The 18,881-nt window shown below is 50.0% G+C and overlaps 8 protein-coding genes across 8 annotated transcripts; 5 read left to right on the plus strand and 3 right to left on the minus strand.

Annotated features, from left to right (window-relative positions):
• Window positions 1-1,775: 1,775 nt before the first annotated feature.
• CI109_106964 (uncharacterized protein) lies at window positions 1,776-3,238 on the plus strand (the record flags this gene model as incomplete). Its single annotated transcript, XM_032001975.1, has 3 exons — window positions 1,776-1,947; window positions 2,056-2,342; window positions 2,411-3,238. The coding sequence occupies 3 exons, from the start codon at window positions 1,776-1,778 to the stop codon at window positions 3,236-3,238; spliced, it is 1,287 nt and encodes a 428-aa protein (XP_031863532.1).
• Window positions 3,239-3,742: 504 nt separating this feature from the next.
• Window positions 3,743-6,313, minus strand: CI109_106965 (uncharacterized protein; the record flags this gene model as incomplete). The annotated part of the gene is made up of 8 exons (XM_032001974.2): window positions 3,743-4,756; window positions 4,810-5,112; window positions 5,175-5,303; window positions 5,358-5,385; window positions 5,436-5,636; window positions 5,701-5,813; window positions 5,872-6,236; window positions 6,298-6,313. 8 exons carry the CDS (start codon window positions 6,311-6,313, stop codon window positions 3,743-3,745), a joined length of 2,169 nt encoding a protein of 722 aa, XP_031863531.2.
• Window positions 6,314-6,651: 338 nt separating this feature from the next.
• Window positions 6,652-8,875, plus strand: CI109_106966 (uncharacterized protein; the record flags this gene model as incomplete). The annotated part of the gene is made up of 6 exons (XM_032001973.1): window positions 6,652-7,360; window positions 7,423-7,978; window positions 8,038-8,329; window positions 8,381-8,451; window positions 8,511-8,737; window positions 8,799-8,875. The coding sequence occupies 6 exons, from the start codon at window positions 6,652-6,654 to the stop codon at window positions 8,873-8,875; spliced, it is 1,932 nt and encodes a 643-aa protein (XP_031863530.1).
• Window positions 8,876-9,187: 312 nt separating this feature from the next.
• CI109_106967 (uncharacterized protein) lies at window positions 9,188-10,789 on the plus strand (the record flags this gene model as incomplete). Its single annotated transcript, XM_032001972.1, has 11 exons — window positions 9,188-9,205; window positions 9,269-9,290; window positions 9,372-9,425; window positions 9,503-9,510; window positions 9,583-9,666; window positions 9,755-9,839; window positions 9,938-10,049; window positions 10,141-10,301; window positions 10,377-10,387; window positions 10,441-10,473; window positions 10,526-10,789. 11 exons carry the CDS (start codon window positions 9,188-9,190, stop codon window positions 10,787-10,789), a joined length of 852 nt encoding a protein of 283 aa, XP_031863529.1.
• Window positions 10,790-10,858: 69 nt separating this feature from the next.
• Window positions 10,859-12,580, minus strand: CI109_106968 (peptide chain release factor 1; the record flags this gene model as incomplete). The annotated part of the gene is made up of 6 exons (XM_032001971.1): window positions 10,859-11,017; window positions 11,078-11,224; window positions 11,281-11,466; window positions 11,541-12,026; window positions 12,082-12,186; window positions 12,245-12,580. The coding sequence occupies 6 exons, from the start codon at window positions 12,578-12,580 to the stop codon at window positions 10,859-10,861; spliced, it is 1,419 nt and encodes a 472-aa protein (XP_031863528.1).
• Window positions 12,581-13,226: 646 nt separating this feature from the next.
• Window positions 13,227-14,933, plus strand: CI109_106969 (uncharacterized protein; the record flags this gene model as incomplete). Its single annotated transcript, XM_065967930.1, has 7 exons — window positions 13,227-13,457; window positions 13,518-13,586; window positions 13,666-13,926; window positions 14,074-14,304; window positions 14,370-14,546; window positions 14,621-14,676; window positions 14,726-14,933. The coding sequence occupies 7 exons, from the start codon at window positions 13,227-13,229 to the stop codon at window positions 14,931-14,933; spliced, it is 1,233 nt and encodes a 410-aa protein (XP_065824002.1).
• A 142-nt stretch (window positions 14,934-15,075) lies between these two features.
• Window positions 15,076-17,751, minus strand: CI109_106970 (uncharacterized protein; the record flags this gene model as incomplete). Its single annotated transcript, XM_065967931.1, has 5 exons — window positions 15,076-15,147; window positions 15,210-15,481; window positions 15,531-15,566; window positions 15,620-15,827; window positions 15,886-17,751. 5 exons carry the CDS (start codon window positions 17,749-17,751, stop codon window positions 15,076-15,078), a joined length of 2,454 nt encoding a protein of 817 aa, XP_065824003.1.
• A 325-nt stretch (window positions 17,752-18,076) lies between these two features.
• On the plus strand, window positions 18,077-18,833 carry CI109_106971 (uncharacterized protein; the record flags this gene model as incomplete). The annotated part of the gene is made up of 4 exons (XM_032001968.1): window positions 18,077-18,098; window positions 18,150-18,248; window positions 18,301-18,452; window positions 18,495-18,833. 4 exons carry the CDS (start codon window positions 18,077-18,079, stop codon window positions 18,831-18,833), a joined length of 612 nt encoding a protein of 203 aa, XP_031863525.1.
• Between the last annotated feature and the right edge of the window lie 48 nt (window positions 18,834-18,881).

Here is an 18,881-nt window from a genome sequence, read left to right on the forward strand (position 1 = left end):
CGGTACTTTAAATGATACGTCATGTATCACCGTCATAGACGGATGCAACTGTTCGCTGCCGTCCAGTAGTGCCGGAACACTTATAGTCCGAACGTATTGATGTGTGGAGCAAGTGATAAGCACCGGCTCCAATGCGGACCCCAAGAGAGCTGGCTAGTGGGCTAGTTAAAGTGTGCAACTACGAACAGGTGACAAGTGGATTGACGATCCCCCTGATTAGGATACCGAGTCCAAAAGTGATCGTAGTGGGTCCAAGCGGAGGGGTTCGTTGTCTGATCGACCAACTGCGCCGCACGGTGCCCGCAGTGTTGTCTAGTTGCGGGTGAAGCAAGTGGTCTAACCTTACCAAACCGTCGTTAGGTTGAGTGTTTCGTATTAGCGCTTGCGCATAGCCGGACCCATCCATCCATCCATACGTTAAAGGCTGCGAGTCTAAACGACCAAGCTAACGAATGGCGGTGGTAGTGGTGAGTAGTAGCAGTAGTAGTTAGTCTCCCAAGCGAACTCCACTGTTGAATAATACGATACGGCATTTGAAAAGGATGATGGGTATTCAAATCCCCTAGTGCGGGTAAGTAATGCCCCTCAAACGAGGTTGCGTTCCAAAACACCCCCATACGTGCGCGCACGGTACATTTCATTCTCATTTGATACACTACGCTTTGGGTGATCTCCCCACGTTCAAGAAGCACGGACCCAAAATAGAAGGAAAAAGGGGAGATCCCATCCTAGATTTACCCTGTATTAGCTTTGGCATTAGCAACTGAAAGATCGGACGACCGATAATACCGCAGTGATAGTATAGCACTGTACCGGTTAGAGGGTGTATGGTCCATGCATCCATTCGTTTCTGTGAGATGCATGAGACACCGAAAGCAATATGAAACGGCTCATACCCGATTCCGTCGTCGCAAACTCTGTCATAGCAATTTGATTATCCGCGAGACATGGGATTCCAGTAGCATTAATAATTATTATTCATCATCCGATCTTGGTCATCTCTCTCTGTCGGTGTCGGAAAAGAGCATACGACGTATACATAGTTTAAAACCATTTAAACAATAATAACACTCACCGACGACAAGCCACAAAGTGTCGGTTATACGAGAAAGACAAGTCCGACGTGGGTACTTTTGCTTTGCTTGCTGCATTTACTCACTCACTCCCCTGAGACAGACCGATTACGGTAAGTTTAACCTGTTGTTGATACCGTACTATGGAAGGCACGAGTTCAGTTCCCCCCTTAAGCTACCCACGGCTGCATGTAACCTCGTGGTGGGTCGATCCGTGGGAAAAGGGAAGTAGTACAGTGGGCAGAAAGGGGGTTATGTATCCCTCCTGCACCCCCCCTGTTGAACCGAGAAGCACGGCCGCTTTTCTAAAAGGTCCGTGTGCTTCACTCTTGTTCAGGGTTCAAAACATAGCATAATACCCTGATTTTAGTTCCCGGTTTGGAATTAAAGAGGTGATTGTGGGTTATGGCAAAGTAGCAGCAGTAGTAGTAGTGTCCAACCAGCGTAGCTTGAATTCAAGATTATATCCGAAATCTGCTCCAACCGCTCAGACGACCATCAGTTAGTGGAGACAGACGACAACCAACACATACATACATACTAAACTATCATCACCACTGCTTACTCCTCCTCCTCCTCCTCACAACTATACACATCCCCATCCTAATCTTACATTCACACTCACATTTCCATCCTCTTCTCCTTGAATCCTCCTCCCTATTCTCTTACACACAACACAATAACACAGCAACACACCAAACAATGTCCCACACTTCCTCCTCGTCCTCTCTTCTCCAACAGAACCGACCAGAAGCGCTTCTCCCTCAATTACCCACAGACCCATCGGTCGCACTCACCCACGCGCAGGCGCAATGGTTGGAACAGCACGAGCACACTCAACAACAGCTCTGTCGTTCTAAAGGAAGTGACACTCGTAAGTGACAACCAATTCCACCACCCCACCCTTTACCCTTTCGTGGTAAATCATTGGCTGATCATGTCCATCCTTTCCCTCCTCCTTTCCCTGGAACATCACCAACAGGTCTCGCCAGGAGCAACGAATCCCACTCTGTTTACTCCTCTTCCCAGTCCGCTGCCTCTGGCTCAGGTTTCGATTCCACCTGTCTCCAACCCGTCGCTTCCACCTCTAGCGGTCTCAACTATCTCAACACTGAGCCCACCGCTTGTCCTTCCATCGACCATGCAGTGGCAGACCTTCCTTCCCCTTACTCGGACGGCTGTTCTGAGAACATCCAGAAGTGCGCCAACATCCTGGCCACCGTCAATGTGAGCGCTATCGGTGAGGCGATGAGCAGGGAAAAGTGGCAAGTGAGTGATCCCATCCTTTCCTCACATAACTGCAGGGACACAGAATCTGATGGTATTCCTCACTTTAGCCCGACGAGGAGTCCACCCTTTGCACATATCCGCTGTGCACTGCCAACTTTGCTCAACCCACCTACTTCTTCCTCGGTCCTCGACGCCACCACTGTCGACTCTGCGGCCTGCTCTTCTGCTCCGCCCACTCTGCCCAACGAGCGCCACTCATTCACAGCGACGGCACGGGGAAACGCACAATGGTCAGGGACAGAGTGTGCGATCTCTGTCTTCCCAAACCCGACACCGAGGCGGACGTCCTTCCTCGCTCCACCCAACACTCCAGGAGAAACAGCTCTGCCACCGAAAGTGAAGCTGACCTTGTCACTCCTTGCTCTGATGACGGTCACCCTCTCGCTGGTAGCGCTTTGCTTCGAGCATCCTCTCGCATTACTCTCGACAGACACACACTCAAAGGCTCGCCCACCGGCGACGCCAACCTCGCTCCCATCGAACCATGGATGGACCGATCGGGCGTTCTTTCCCTCTACCCGCTTGCTGTCAACGCCTCTCACTCTCGTACTCGTCGATCTCTTTCTCCTGCACCATCTGCCGCTCCTTTATTCGCACCTTCGATTGAAGCTCGACGCACTGCCAAGGAGAAGGAATTGGAACGTCTCACCCTTCGTCAACGAAGAATGGGTCAAGAGAGCGAGTTCTGGCTGCCCGGCAAGTGGGGTTACAAGCGAGAAGACTTTGACCCCTCGTTCTTTAGAGACGGGGAGGAGGACGAGGACCAGTACGAAAAAGAGGTCGGAGGTATGGTCGAGGATGGACCTATCAGGTTCAGGACTGGAGTCAGAAAGGTCACCACACCCGGTGTTACTCCCATGGCGAGCAGGTCTTAGAGAACCACTACATTACGACACACAACTTGGAAACGAATCACGACGTAGAGCTTGGAGAAGAACGAAGACTTTGCTAAGAATATACATTTCACTTTGCTACCGTTGTATATACACCCCATCACTCACACCATCTTAGAATATATCTCATCCACAACCACACTCACATTGCTTTCTGTTGTTCATAACTATGCCCCATCATTGTGCTTATAATTTTTGGTGATTATTACTCCATGTACATGTACTTCCGTATCTATGAAGATGAACATGATCGTCTGCTGCTTGCCCCAATTTCTCGTAATGAGCCCCACTGTGACCGAGAGACGACTTCGACGCCTTTGCGCAATGCAAGTTTACAGGAATGGACACGCCAGGCAAAGCAAATCACATTACGACGTCTGCAATACAACAACAAGAGCAACATACTGTAACTGTATTTATTATATACGACGGGAAACGGAATGGAGGGCCGACAACGACGACTAGCATGAGTTACTGGCTGGACTTTTAATCTCCATCCCCTGTTTCATCTCCGTTATCATTAGCCACGAAGGACAACATTTCCCTGTCCTTCTTCATCAACGCCCTGATACGTTGCTTCTCTTCTGAACCTAAAGAGAATCGTGTACGTGAATGTGAATGTGAACCTGAACGTTTGCGGGAGTCGGACAACGACGTTGAAGGCGTGGGTGTTGAGATTTTAGCTGATTCCAGCTTGACTGGAATTGGAACTGGAACTGGAACCGCGTCGTAAGCCGTTTTGATGACCGATTCCGCGGGGATAGAATGAACCTTGGCATTGCCGACCGCCTCTGAATTCATATTCGTAACGTGTGCGTACGAATCCTCCGACGGTGATTCTGATGTCATTGGTCGGCGCCGTCTCCGCCGCCGTTTTCGATATTGCGACTCTTCTTCGTCATCAGTGTCGTAATCCACTCCACCACCACCACTACCGCCAGACACATGTCGATCAGCTGGAGGATGATCCTGCTTTGATTGTGGTGCTGTTGAGCCGCTCATAGCCTCTTCGCCTCCACAGATAAGGTCCATAATCTCACCAGGCCCCAATCTCGGTAATCCACCTGCTCTGACGAGCTGATCCATCGTCGTAACACTCCGCTTCGCACTCTGTTTCTGATTCTCAAATGCGTTTCCAAGTTGGATTAGGTTCGCAGGTATCGGTATCGGCAGATGATCCTCCCGCTTCGGCACGTATTGGTCCCTCTCGGCCAAGCTCTTCTCGACGTCAGGAGCAAGATCGAGTCCGGCCTCGCGCATGACATTGAGTCGTTGGATAAACCCAGGACCGTGTTTCTCGTTGAAGTACAAGTCTCGCTCTCGTATCATTCCGGCGTAAGCATCTGGCGCAATGCAGTCCCGCAAAAAGTCGGGGAGCAAGAAGTAATCGAGACCCTTCGTGAATGGAGCTACGGTGTTCGGGGTAACCGCAAGCGGCTTGAAGAGGGCGACTAGATTTTGCAATTCGGGAAGTGTACTATGCCGTGCGAGCGGTACGTCCTGATAAACAGTCAGTACCATATTCCGCTCTGACATACCACTCCTTAACATACGATGGTATATGGCCAAGGTCCCTCTCCACATGCAGCTTTCCCTAAAGCATCGAGGAAGGTCTCGTGCTGAATCGTCCAGGAGGCCTGCTTGATCTCTACCATGTTGACGTTTACTATCCGCTTATCCAGATTGTGCACGGGCTGTCGATTGCCTCTCTCAAACCTTCGGCAGTTCTTACATTTCGCAAAGCGTTCACAGGCATGGAAGCGAGTAGCGTCGGGGTCGGTGGTGGTACAACCCAAAAGGAAGGGATCTGTTTCGACAGCAGTGTATATGCTTCGTTTGTATCGATCAACATGGACCTGCAGGACACATCAGCGGCTGCACGGCATGATGATCTTCTGAAAGAGCCGGAGACGCTCACCGGCTCATTGAAGTACCTAGCCACCGCCTGGATGACATGCTCCCATCCGAAGCACCAAGTATTCAAGAAGAAAATCGTATCAGATGGATAAAGGCTCATTTGCTCAACAAGATCTTGCAAAACTGGTTCCTGTCAAGAGGTCAGAGCTATCACTAGAACAGCGACCTGTAGCAGCTAGCTCACCCTGTCTGGCATGTCACCTGTTCCGAGCCTGAAATGGGTTAGCTCCAGATTCTGTCATATGTGCGAAGCTTGTCTCACACAGCAGCAGTATCAAGATATATCCTGTCCATCATTCTCCGGCCAGCACTGCATTTTCCCTCCGTCTTCCTTTTGTACAATGTAGTCGGGGCAATGTATTCTTGCACTGCTGGATTTCGCTTCAAGCTCTGCATCATCTGACTGTCCGCCCTGACATCGCCTGTGTGAAGCACTGCTTTATTATTTGAGGTGACAAGGAACCTATGCAGATGATGGAGAGTCAGTATCGCTCAATGGATCAGCGTGGACAGATGACACAACTCACATGGCTGAGCCAGGACAATGATTGGCATCCAGCAGGGTGATGGTGACCATTTGAGGTTTCCCATGTTCGTAGCCTAACTCGAACTCTTTCGGATGACCATAAGGTATCGCTTCCTAAGGTACCGAATTGACGTCAACTAACGAGTTCTATATTCAGCTTCGGATAGCTCACAATTCGATCCACCAATCTCTCATCCTTCCCTTTCCCTTCTAATCTCGCTTTCAAACCTCCAAATCTCAGTCGTCTCCTCTCCCTCAAGCCGTCTTCCAAATATCCTCTCTCCACTTCCGGCTCCAACCTCAACAACATCCTCTTCGTATCGGGCGTACATATGATCTTGCCAGTGAAATTCTCAGTTAGACCGATAAGGTGATCGGAGTGAACGTGAGTGAGAAGGAACAGCTGAGCATTGGGTGCTGGTCTCAGGGGAAAAGGATGAGTAGAGGAGGATGGTAAGGATGGGATTGACCACGGGGTAGAAGGGGAAGGGATGAAGGCGTCCACTCGAATCTGGGGGAATTCAAGCAGATGACCGTCTTCAAGACAGAGAAATCAGCTGTGTCGCAGTCCCTCGATTCCGGACGCGGGGCAGCTCACTGTAGATCCCTGCCATTAGTGGTCGAGGATGCTGGCTGTTGAAGAATGCAGAAGCAAGTTTGGGACTGAGTTCAACCAGATAATGGTTGACGTGGATCATTGAAAGTGGAGGTTGGAAGTGGAGGATGAGGAGGTAGTCACTGGATCAACAACAAAGAGATCTAGAGCGCCACACACTGCAATCTCCCGATAATTTCCGATATTTGATTCCGTTCTGTCTCACGCGTCTCAGCTACTTTGACCTTTGTGTCCATTTCCACCAGGTGCGATTCAACTACAATATCTTCGCGACTGACAACTTGTGACAGTGTTTCCAGGTCATTACAATCTTCTTATACCCATTAGACGATTACCATGGCCGGTCCCAGCGGTGTCTCAACTAGGGCTCGAATCCTCGCTCTGGCAGGAGGAGCGGTTGTCCTTCTTTTCTTGCTCCACTTCTTCACACCGGGTGGTAACAAGCTTCTCGCTCACACACACAAATGGACGACAGCCTCATCCTCCGTCATCCGTTCCAAATTCCTTCGAGCGAAAGCTCAAGCACCTCGACCACCTATCCATCATCCTATTCCGAAGCTTATGGCGGAAGCGCAGGACGAATTTAGCGAGAAACTTCGAAGACAGAGCAAGACATTGGCAGAGGCAGTGGCAGAGTACAAGAAGCGATATAACAAGAACCCACCCAAAGGTTTCGACGAATGGTTCGCTTTTGCCAAGAAACACAATTCAATCATCATCGATGAGTACGATCAACTGGACAGGGATCTCAAACCTTTCTGGTTGTTCTCGGGAGAAGAGCTCAGACGAAGATGTATTCAAGTCGGTTTCTTGCCTTCGGTCGACCTTGTGAGAGTTGAGAAGGGTCAAACAAGAACGATAGACGTGTCAAAGGGATTCGACGATTCCGAAGTAGGAGCAAGAGCAAAAGGTTTCAGAGTCATGTTGGAAAAATTCCAGGACAAGTTGCCAGACATGGATTTCCCAATCAACGAAAAGGCAGAAGGACGTATTTTGGTACCTTGGGAGGAGAACCTCTACTCGAATTTGACGGCGGACTCTTCACGTGAGTGTGGCGACTGGTGTGCTCAGACTTTGACTGCGAGCTGATATCGATCCATGATGTAGTTGGTATCGAGCACGTTCTTGGCGGAGAGTTCATTCCCGACTGGAGAGGAGATGGTAACGTCTGGGAAGCCTACCGACGAACTTGCGACCCTTCATCTCAAGCTCGTCGTTTGTTCGGTTCCCTCCGCGCTCAGCTCAAGGAAGGTCAGACACCCATCTCTCGTTTGGCCGACGCTGGTGTCACTTCCGATGCGGTTTCCGAGGACTTCTACTTCCCCGCCAATGTGGACGACAAGTACGACTTCTGCTCTCATCCATGGGCTCATTACAACCAAGGTCATTTCTTCTCCGATTGGCGAACCATTCACGCCTTGTACCCCATGTTCTCACCTGCTAAAGGTGTCGGATACTCTGATATCCTCATCCCAAGTCATTATTACTTCTCCTCGACTAAGCGATATACCTATGGATGGGATCCCGTCAACATGGTGATCAAGGAGGTTGATGACATGGAGACGCCTTGGGAGGAGAAGAGTGACGATATTTTCTGGAGAGGTGCCACCACTGGTGGTGGTTCCAGTCCTCCCGGTTTTCTCGCCCAATACCAACGTCACCGGTGAGTAACCTTCAGTCACCATTCGCGTCATCAATACTGACTGAACTTCCCTGGTGCAGACTCATCAAGATGACTTCCGACATTACTGACGTTAACAAGACGGTCGTCTTCGCCGATCCTCCAGGAACCAACAACTTTGTCTCGGCTGATGTCCCCATTGGTCAACTAAACGCCGATATCATGGACGTTGCGTTTACAAAGGCTGTTGGATGCACACAATATCCTGGTGGATGTGACGGGATGAGAAAGGATCATCGATTCGCAGATGCCGTTCCCCTTGGTGAGAACTGGAGGCACAAATACCTAATCGATATCGATGGTATGGGTTACTCGGCTCGTCTCTTTGCCTTGGTATGTGTGGTTGGAATCGGTGTGAGAGCGTGGCTGACTAAGGATACATAGCTCAAATCGGAGAGTGCGGTGCTCAAGTCAACTGTCTACACCGAGTTCATGTCGGAGTGGCTGCAACCATGGTGAGTGGGCAGCGGTGTCGTCAATGGAGGGTGGCACAGCTGACATACTGGGTCAATAGGCTTCACTACATCCCTATTTCCCAACTCTACCAAGAGATCTACAATGTTCACGCCTTTTTCTCTGGCCCTACAAAATCAATGCTTGCTGCTTCCAACGCTACTCGAGGGACATTCCAATCCGCCGGTTTGACCACAAGAAAGCTTGATGGCGATGCTGAGTTGAGAAAGATCGCCCAGGCTGGAAGAGATTGGATGTTCACAATCGGACGAAAGATCGATATGGAGAGTGAGTTGTGATGGGATGCTTCTGAGGTGTTATGATACTGATCCAACATTTTCACTTTCAGTCTACGTTTACCGATTATGTCTCGAATGGGCACGGCTGACGGCCGACGACCGAGAAGCGCTGTCTTACAAGGATTAGAAAGCGTCGTGAGCGCAGAGAGCTAGACAAGGGAGCATGTCCGATGGACTATATAGAAGAACGGGAAGAGAGATATTTGGGACAACTACGGGTTTGAGAGATAATTGCATAGATACCACCTTTTCTGTTTGTAGACTTATGCAACGACCATACACAGTTCAAGAGCGGTGACTCACCGTACGAGTTAACCGGTCCGTCCGAGTCGGGCTTCGAATTCAAACTGCGTCATTTGTCGAATAATTGACCCGTAATGTTGTTGTTCATTCTTTCATTCTCTTGTACTCGTACCTTGTCCAAGCATACACTACCAAAATGATCACAATCACAGTCGTAAGCATCTCCTTCCCTTCTATCAGTAGGGCAGAGGTGATAGCTGAGCATGCTTGTGCGTAGGTACGACACGGAGAATCTACAGGTGAGTAGCTGGAAAGGATCGATCGCCGATCGGACCGATAAGACCATGCTGATGATCTGACCTTGACTTCGTTGTCTGTAGATAATCTCAGACCGTTATGGGCAGGATGGTCAGATGCGCCCCTCTCAGTACATGGTGAGTGTGTCTGCGCAGCTGCTGTGTTGTTCTATCCAGACTACACAAGACAAAGTGCTAACATTTCGCTTTGACAGGAATGAACGTATGTTTTCCGTTTTGGTGTTTAGGTGTAAGGAGATCGAACTAGGTCTGACAGGGTGCCTTTCTATCTTAGCAAGCAAAAGCGTTAGGAGCGTCGTTGAAAGACACGAAATTCGATGCAATTTTCGCTTCAGACTTACTGAGAGCGAATTGGACAGTAAGCTCACTTCCTCCTTTCCCACATCCTCGTCCGAGCACTGGTTGTAGTATTGGCTTCATATCTGATATCCGTCTGGACTTGGTAGGCTCAACAGATCCATAAGAATCAATCGGAACCACAACCCCCTTTCACCAGTTCGGAATTGCTCAGAGAACAGAACTTTGGAGAAGGTGCGTCGCGGCCGTATACGTCACAACTCAGCGGCGGAGGGACGAGGAAAGAAGTAGTGAAGGAATGCCTAACTGACCTTGAGATGTTCACTTATTAGCGGAACATAAACCGTTTGGAGAAAAAGGACCTTGGGTACGACAACCTGGAAGAGTGTTCAAATTTCCTTCAGGCGAGAGTTTGAACGACGTGAGAGCAAGAGCGAACGAAGCGTGAGTGGCGATGTGACATTTTACACCCACTCCCATAAACAGTGATAAGGAGATAGAGGGAAGTGCTGACGAGATTGATTTCCGAATGCAGTATCAGACTATTCATCGAACCTGCTTTGAAAGAGTCGTATGGCAAACCACCGAGCTCGAACCATCTTGTCGTGGTAGCTCATGGTATCTTCAATGCCGAGTTTCTGGGAGCGTTACTGGCCAGGAGAAAGAATGCTCAGCCTTTAGAATGGAACTATAGAGGTGAGTTTGAGGGCCAAATCGAACCAGGACGATCGATGGTGGACGAACTCAGCTGATAGACTAGTTGTGTCATAGGAATGACAAATGTAGGTGGTAATGTGCTCGTCGGGCAGTGGCAGGTTAGCTGATATGTCCATAGACCGGTTGGACAAGAGCAGAAGTCGGGTATGCTGTAAGTCATCTGTAGCTTCTATCTGGTTTAAAGCTTACAACTTCTCCGACAGGATGAGTCAAACTCGACTGCACCTGCAAATCTCACAACGGATCCATCTGGACCTGTCTCGCCTTCATCCTCACCCGCTGCTCCTCCGCTCGACACTCCTGCCAACAAAGATCTACCTGCTTTGGCTATCCGTATCGTCTCCACAGACGTGACCACCCATCTCGACGGTGTAGTTCGTCAAAAAGGTGGAATAGGGAGTCAAGGATATGACGAGAAACAAGGGGATATACGCAAATTCTTCGGAGGCGGAGGAACAACTTCATGATAGATTAGATGTTGACCGAACAAATGCATGCTATGCGATGAGTGGATGAGTGGTGATAATGCAAGAGTATCAATAATCTATGTCTTCTTCTCCCTGTAAAAGACTCTCTAGTCGTCGTTCCATGAGATCCTTCTTCATCATTGAGATGACATCTTCTAATCCATCGCCATCCAGGATATTCTGCAAGCCGATGATGCTAAATCCGAAACGATGGTCCGTCAAACGGTCCTGTAACGACGACTCAAGAGATTAGTGGACTCGTCTTTTGGGACGGTAAAGAGGGCTCACCTGGTTGAAGTTGTACGTCCGGATCTTGTCGCTCCGATCCGCGCCCTTCACTTGACTGCGTCTACTAGCTCGGCGAGCTTCTACATCCTCGTTATGTTTCTTCTCGGATAATCGAGCTCGAAGGATATCCCAGGCCCATGCTCGGTTCTGCAACCACATCAGTAATAGTCCACTTTAGTATGCAGGCTGCAGATCTCGCTCACCTGATGCTGACTTCGAGAATCTTGCATCGACACTGTAATCCCGGTTGGGATATGAGTGAGTCGGACTGCTGACTCTGTCCTGTTGACGTGTTGTCCTCCTGCACCTCTGGCCCGCATCACGTCGAGCCTAACATCTTTGGGGTCCACCAGTGGCGCGTCTTCAGTGTCCGGATAGATTGGCAGGACCTGGAGGCAAACGCATAAATTAGCAAATCGAAACGAGATTGCTCATACCATATCATGCAGGAGAGGAAACTCACGACGACCGCAACGGTGCTAGTATGTATTCGCCCCAACGTTTCATTCGGAGGAATCCTCTGCACACGATGCACGCCCTTCTCCCACTGCAACAACCCATACACCTCATCGGCGCCATCCTCTCCATTCCCACCCCATGGCGAAGGCTCAAACTTCATTGTCAACTCTCTTATCCCTCCACCACCTTTCCCACCCGTCCCATCGACTCTACTGATCTCCTCCATCTTCCACCCTTTTTTCTCCGCAAAACGGATATACATCCGAGCGATACTTTCTGTACATAGAGCGGACTCGATACCGCCCACACCGGCGTTAATGGACATGACAGTAGGTAGAGCAGCGGTCGGAGAAGGAGGTAAGAGGAGTTTGGGGAGAGCGGTGGTAATGAGTTCGTCGAGGTCGGAACAGAGGGTGGAATGTTCTGCTTCAAACATCTCGCGAAGGGTCGGATCGGGATCTTCGAGATGAGGCTTCATATCTACGATTGACTATGGGAGAGACGTCAAGTAGGGCTCGCATCCATCGTGAGCGAGATTGGCTCACCTTCCTCATCTCCTGGTACTTATCCCAAGCATCGGCAAGAGGTGCAAGCTCCTTCTGGACCTTTGCTCGAGCTATTTGAGCTTGTACGTCCGTCGCGTCTGGTTCCTACAATAGACAGGAGTTGAGCTGCATTCCTATCGACGAGTGATCTCTGCCAGCTCACCTCGCTGACAGTCTTGCGATACACTTCCACCCTCGCTCTGGTCGTCGCAAGTAACTTTGCCTGTCTCTCCTCAGTCTCGGTACACCATTCTATCGGAGCTTCAGCTTCTGTAGAGTACCCTCGTCTCAAGCTTTTAAACGGTAGCAAAGGGACTATCCGCTTAGTATGGGTCTGAGTGGAAATCGATCGTGATGCTATCAAACTCGAGAAACCTGGCTCAAATTTCGAACAACCGCATGAACAGCTCGGAGCGATGGTTTGAGCTTTCAGCAGATGGCGCGGAGCTACAGCCTTGCTGAGTCGAGCGAGGTGTTTCGCTCGTGTAGTTGCCAACATCCGGAGTGTAGAGTATGTATACTGTGATGCATATGTAAAGACTGGCCGAAGATGCGATATTCAAGTGTAGTTGTCGAGAGAGACTGTTGGAAAAGTCGAGTCACGTGGTTTTGAGGCGAACCGTGCGTTTGATCCGAGATAAGTAACTTAAAGATGCGATGATCTTGGTGATTGCTTGCCTGTCATTGGAACATTCAACAGCATAATTGTCGTCATGCTCATCATCATCACTGTCAAGACTTGGGTATGATGTGTCGTTGATTGTACATGAGGATGCTTGTAAGGTGGAGAGTCTGTGCCGGAGATACAACGATGTATGACGACAGATGATGACATTCCCATCAACTAATCCTTGTTTTGACCCATCAAGTGCCCTAGGACTAATAGGGGTTCTGAGATGATTATGTATGGAATAACTCACGCATGGCTGACCTCTTCCTCGAGTTTTACCATGCTCGGGGCTTCTGGCGGCACCACGCTCCAAGTGACGTCAAATACCCAAGCCTCGACTTCGAAGGATGATGAGCCCACTCCCAGAACGGAGTATAAGAAACCCCTTGTCTTCGTCTTCCATTTTGACTCGTAACCATCCCTGGTACCGACACCCAAAGTATTCACGAGTCCAGAAAAAGCAAGCTCAATCATAATGCTGGCTTCGTCTTTCCTGATTGCGGTGTTGGGCATCCGCCAAGTAGCGAGTCTCCCGGCTGACAATTCGACCGTCTATTTCTCCGGGTTACAATCCGCCCTCTCCCAAGCTGGTCTCAACAATATTTGGAACGCTATCACGGTTGCGAACACTACTCAAAGTGGTCCAGGTTTGATCAGTGGCCTGTTCTCAGATGATGAGTATACAATCTATGCGCCAGTTGATGCAGTGAGTATGTTCTGCTTGGAAGACAAAACCGTTCGCTGGTCTGATAGATGTGAACTTTAGGCATGGCAAGCTAGTGGATTAACCGACCCGCCCGCCAATGGAGACCTCGTATCACTCCTTGCTTACCATGTAAGTGTTGACGTGTATATCGAGGCATTTTCTTACATGTTGCACCGTATTATCCCATTCATTGATGCTCCACTGGCAGATCGTCCAAGCCACACTCAACTCATCAACCGATATCGCCCCCTCCCGCCACCACACCATCGCTTTCACCGAACTCCGCTCCCCCACCATCGACTTACCAGGCGACCAAACTCAGGTGATCGTCCTTCAGACCGCGGAAAATGCGACGACGGGTGCGAGTCCGGACAACACGACGATATTGATCCGAGGCGATAGTTGGAATGCGACTAGTGCGGGAGCACAGTTCACGTATAAGAATCTGTTCATCCAGCCTGTTGATAAGGTGAGGGGTGAAACCAGTTTCTACTGGGACAACGATGACTGACTCCCCTTTTGCATCTATCAGATCCTTGCAGTGGTACGTGTAGAGTTACCACATTGTCGAATTTGATCAGTGACTCACCTTGTCCTACTCTTAAATATCTCGCAGCCCTCTCCTCTTCTCAAAACACTCTCGCAGTCAGGTCTCGCCCTTGAAGCCAATCTCGGTGCCACCTCCGCCGTGAATAACATCGCTAGCTTGGGACTAAACGACACCGTCGCAACATGTCACGGATGCACATTCTTCATCCCTGTGAACAGCGCTTTCGACAACGACACTGCGAATGGGAATTTCTCCTCCTTCAATGCGACTGATCAGACTTCAGTGCTTCTCAATCACGTAGGTCATAGGGAGTGAAAAGACTGTTTCCAAATCAATCTCGCTGATGATGTCGCGGAACGTAGATCATCAACGGCTCTGTAGTTTACTCGCCTGATCTGCGTGACGGATCAGTTTACGTCACAGCGGCGGGACAACCCCTCACTTATCTCTCATCTGGTTCAGACCCCTTCGTCTCGGTTGGCAAGTACAGAGCAGGAATCGTTCGAAGTGACATTCCTGTATCGAACGGTGTCGTCCACGTGAGTACATCTGTACCTTACTCTTGAGTCTCAACTATTCCACTGCTTCAAATTACCACTAACTTTCAGCTCAGCTGATTGACACAATGTTGGTCGAAACAAACGATAATTCTCAGAGGGCTAGCGAAGCGTAAGTTGGACATGGCTATGGTATTGGGGATTGGCTTATAATCACGCAGTGCCTCTTCCGCGTCGTCTGAAGCGCAGAGCAGGACCACAACTACCGACGTGATTGGTGTTGGAGGTTCCACCTCCATTGCAACTACCACGACCACCGCCACCACAAGCGCAACTCCAAGCGAAAACGCCGCGGTCCCTCGTTTGAATCGATCTGCAATCGCGTGTTGGTCGTTTTTGATTGCCATAGTCGGGACTCATTGGTTGTGATACCTATATACAATGTCTATCAAAGGCGTGTTATTCGCTCCTCTCGTTTTCACCTCTCTGTCGTTATCAGACCTTCTCCTATAGTTGGAATCGTATCTCACACTGCGACCATATTATGATACACGATCAAGAATACATTTCACTAATCATCGGTACTTCTGTCATGCTCCAGACGCGCAGAACGTTCGATGAGCTCTTCGATTCGTTTGAACTCCTGTAGTGGATATAAGCAATCAGCTGAGAGCTATGAAGGTCTGATGAGATACGTGCACCCACTCTGCTCTGGAAGTCCATCCTGTCCATCCAATCAGTGACTTGGTCGACATCTTTATAATTATCTGGCAGAGTCTTCTTTCGCAGTTTTGTAACACGAGCCTGAGTAGCTGCACGCTTCTTCTCCCGATTACGTCGTCTCTCTCGGGCTTCATCAGGATCACTGTCCGGATCGTCGTCTGTAGTCGACTTTTCAGAGTCTGAAGGGACAGGCTTGTATTTCGCACGGAGCATATCACGATAATGTCTTCTGATACTGTAAAAGAGTCGATCCTCTGAAACCGAGTGTCAGAACTGCTTGTGATAAGCTCGAAAACAGCTCACCCCAATGGGATATGTCGTGGAAGACCTCGGATCGCGCTTTGCAGAATTTACCTTGAAGATTAGCTCCCGCCTCCTCAGGTTGCACTCACCCATCAACATCGATCGAGGCAGTTTCGATGACTTCGGATTCGAGCCGGAGTTGCTCCCCGAGCTCTCAGATTCCTCCTCCGACGTGTCTAATGGTTCGTGCGTGTCGCGATCGTAAGGGTAGCCGTTCAAAGTCACCCTGAATTTACTCAGTCGCCCACCCATGTGACATGCATCGCATCCCTGTTCGGGATCATTGAGCTCTTCGACCTGAGACATTAAGTCAGCGGAAAACCCATTGCAACAACAGATTGGCGGTCTTACTCACCTCAAACTCTGGGTACTTCTGCAAAGCAGCGACAAAGTTACCCCTCCACACTTGACTTCGTACTCGGAAATTGTTGTACCCCTCCATCCGGCGTCGCAGATCCAACAGCTGCGGCTGGAAGTACTCTGCTTCTTCACCCGTAAGAGGAAGGATCGATGGGCCTTTCATGACCAGCAGAACGAGATAGTGGAAGACCACCTTGAACTTGAACTCAGGTGTCTGAGCAGAGTCAAGCGAGAACATGTGTGGCAATCGCACTTGTTCCTGCTGGCCATCATCCTCGACGATGAAGTTTTCAGAGTCCGACGAGACGATGGAATGAGGAGCGCTGTCGCTGGTGTATGTCTTCCCACTCGCTTCAGATGACGATGCTTCGCTTGATGATTCGGCGATACCGAGACGTTGATTCTTCAGTTTCCGTATCTTCCGTTGGAACGCGGTTTCTTTCTTCTTTCGGAGTCGGGTTTTACTCTTGAATCGTTCTGGCTCGTCCATCTTGAGATCCTCGAGGACATCGTCTTCGTCTTCTGTCTCCGCTCCGCCCGCATCTGGATCCCGAACCTTGGTCTTTGACTTCAGTTTGCCCTGTTTCTTGTGTTCGTGACCTCTCTTCTTGGCAGACGGCTTTTCTTGCAAAACCTTTCTAGCTCGAGGCTTCACAACAAGCGACTCTGACTCCTCGCTATCGCTGCTTCCGATTGGAATTCGCTTTTGCTTCTCCTTTCCTTTGTATGTTCTCGTGGGGACAACGACTGCGAAGGATGATGACGATTTTGGTGCGGTCCGTTTTGGTTCAGGCTGCTTCGCAGCTACAAACTCCTCATGCTCCGTGAGAACATCCAGATCATCATCTGATAGCTCGACATTGACGTCGTTTTTGGGTGCCGTGGTCTCAGCAATCGGGTCAAGACGTGGCGTTGAGGATTGGAGCCGGTTGGTATCTTTCGGTTTAGATTGTATCGTAGGAACTGACTTGAAGTCCTCCAGCGTCCATACCTTGTACTTTGCCAAATCAACAGGGGACATGCTGCGGATCTCCACCTCGACCAAACTGGGAGTTCTTCGGAATGCGAGGGGCCGAGGACGAGAAGGTGCTTTCGCTTGGGAGGCATTGGCTGACGGAGCTAGTTCTGGACGAGAGGTAGCGGTAGCGGGGGGAGTAGGGATTGCGATAATGTCGTCGTTGGATTGATTATTCCGTCTGGCAGCAAGCAGCTCCGCTGACGGGATGGGTACTATACTGAGTGAACGCTTCCGCTTTCCGCCTTTATTTGACTTTGGCGAAGGGAAGGTGGTGATGTCCTCGTCGATTTTGTCGTCGTCCGCTCTCTGCTTCCTTTCATCATCCAGCTTGCGACGAGCGTCTCGAGCCGAATCGAGCTTTCTCTTCCGCTTCTCGTCGTAGTCTGGCGGTGTTCTGTCCCGTCCAGAAATCTTGAGAGGAATCGAAATCTCATCCGCGTCTTCGTCCGTTGTCTCTCCCTCGTCCTCTCGAAGTTTGCGAGACTGCGAGCTGTTGACAGTCTTCGATTTGTTAGGCGAGTATCTTCTCCGAGCAGGCTTCTCTATCACCTCGATCTCTTCTTCCTCCTCTTCCTCATCATCCTCCGAGTCGTAGACGGTTCGTCTCAAACTCCGCTGTTGAGTCATAGGCACTTCCACCACCATCCGCTTCGGCTTCTGAGTGGAAGGCTTCTGAGGTGAAAGCTTGATGTTCGCCAGCCCATCGGATCCCTCGCTCTCAGAGTCTGATTTTTCCTGGAACAAGGGCGCTCGAGCAGCAGCAGCACGACGAGGTCGGGATGGACCGGGGGCTTCGTCGACCGAATCAAAGTGAGAGAACAGGGTGGTTTGTCGCGACGGCATGCTGAGAGGTCTCGTTTGAGCTTGGTATTCTGACAAACAGTGTGAGATCACTCTTGTAATGTCGGTTGAGCAGACCAATCGGACACCCCCAAGATTTGGGAGGATCACCAGGTGACTGAATTGCTGATGAAAGTGAGAAAGAGAAAGAGATCAGACAGGTGATGAGCGCGGTGGACGTGGTGGAGGAGGAAGAGAACGGGAAATGTTGTACACAACCGAATTTGATTCCGTTCAGCCAAGTCCATTGACTCTTCGCATTTGACTTGCAACAGCATCTTCACTGATATTTCAAGCTTTGCATGCGCTGCATTACTTATATACAGACATGACGAACCCCGCGCGGCCTTGTGAGTGTACTGGAAGCAGCTGCTTGGGCATCTCCTAATGTGTCTTGATAGTTCCCCGCGACGGTCGACTCATCTCGCTTATCCTCGCCTCAAAAGGTGTCGAAGATGCCGATGAACGAGTGATCCATCAGCTGTTAGACTTTGCCCATCGTAAGCTAAACGAGACATATTGAGATCTAAACCCGATCTGATCTTCGCGCAGGATATACCGCGGACGTATTGCAAAGTGCCCAATCACTAGCCGACCATGCAGCTCGAACCGGTCCGGGTTCTAACAAGATCGAGAAGGACGATGTGGAGCTAGCCATCCAAATGAGAAAACGAAACGAGTTTTTCGAGGCGCCTCCGAGAGATGTGAGTGTGCGATTAGAACCACATGAGACTGATATGTTTTAGTATCTGGCGACTTTGGCGCATGAACTGAATTCACAACCGTTACCGGTACTTCCCGAGTCATTTGACGTTGTCCGCTTGCCCCCTCCTCACCAACGACTGGCCGAGGTGAACTTCAACATCGTGCCCGAAGCAGATCTGGTCATCACAGAGGGAGAAGACGAGGAGGACAGTGACGAGGAAGATGAGGAAATGGACGAAGTGAAGAGCGAAGATGGGGAGGATAAGGTGAATGGGGATGTCGAAGATGATGCCGACGGGGAGGACGAGGATATGGAAGAGGTCGGGGTGGAAGCGCCTGTCAGACAAGAAAGAGAAGTCGACGAGGACTATGACGCGTAATGCGAGGTATGAGACAAACATTGTAACTGTTGTAATATATGCAATACA

Source organism: Kwoniella shandongensis, chromosome 13 (assembly GCF_008629635.2).
Source record: "Kwoniella shandongensis chromosome 13, complete sequence".
In the NCBI taxonomy this organism is placed as follows: Eukaryota; Fungi; Basidiomycota; class Tremellomycetes; order Tremellales; family Cryptococcaceae; genus Kwoniella; species Kwoniella shandongensis.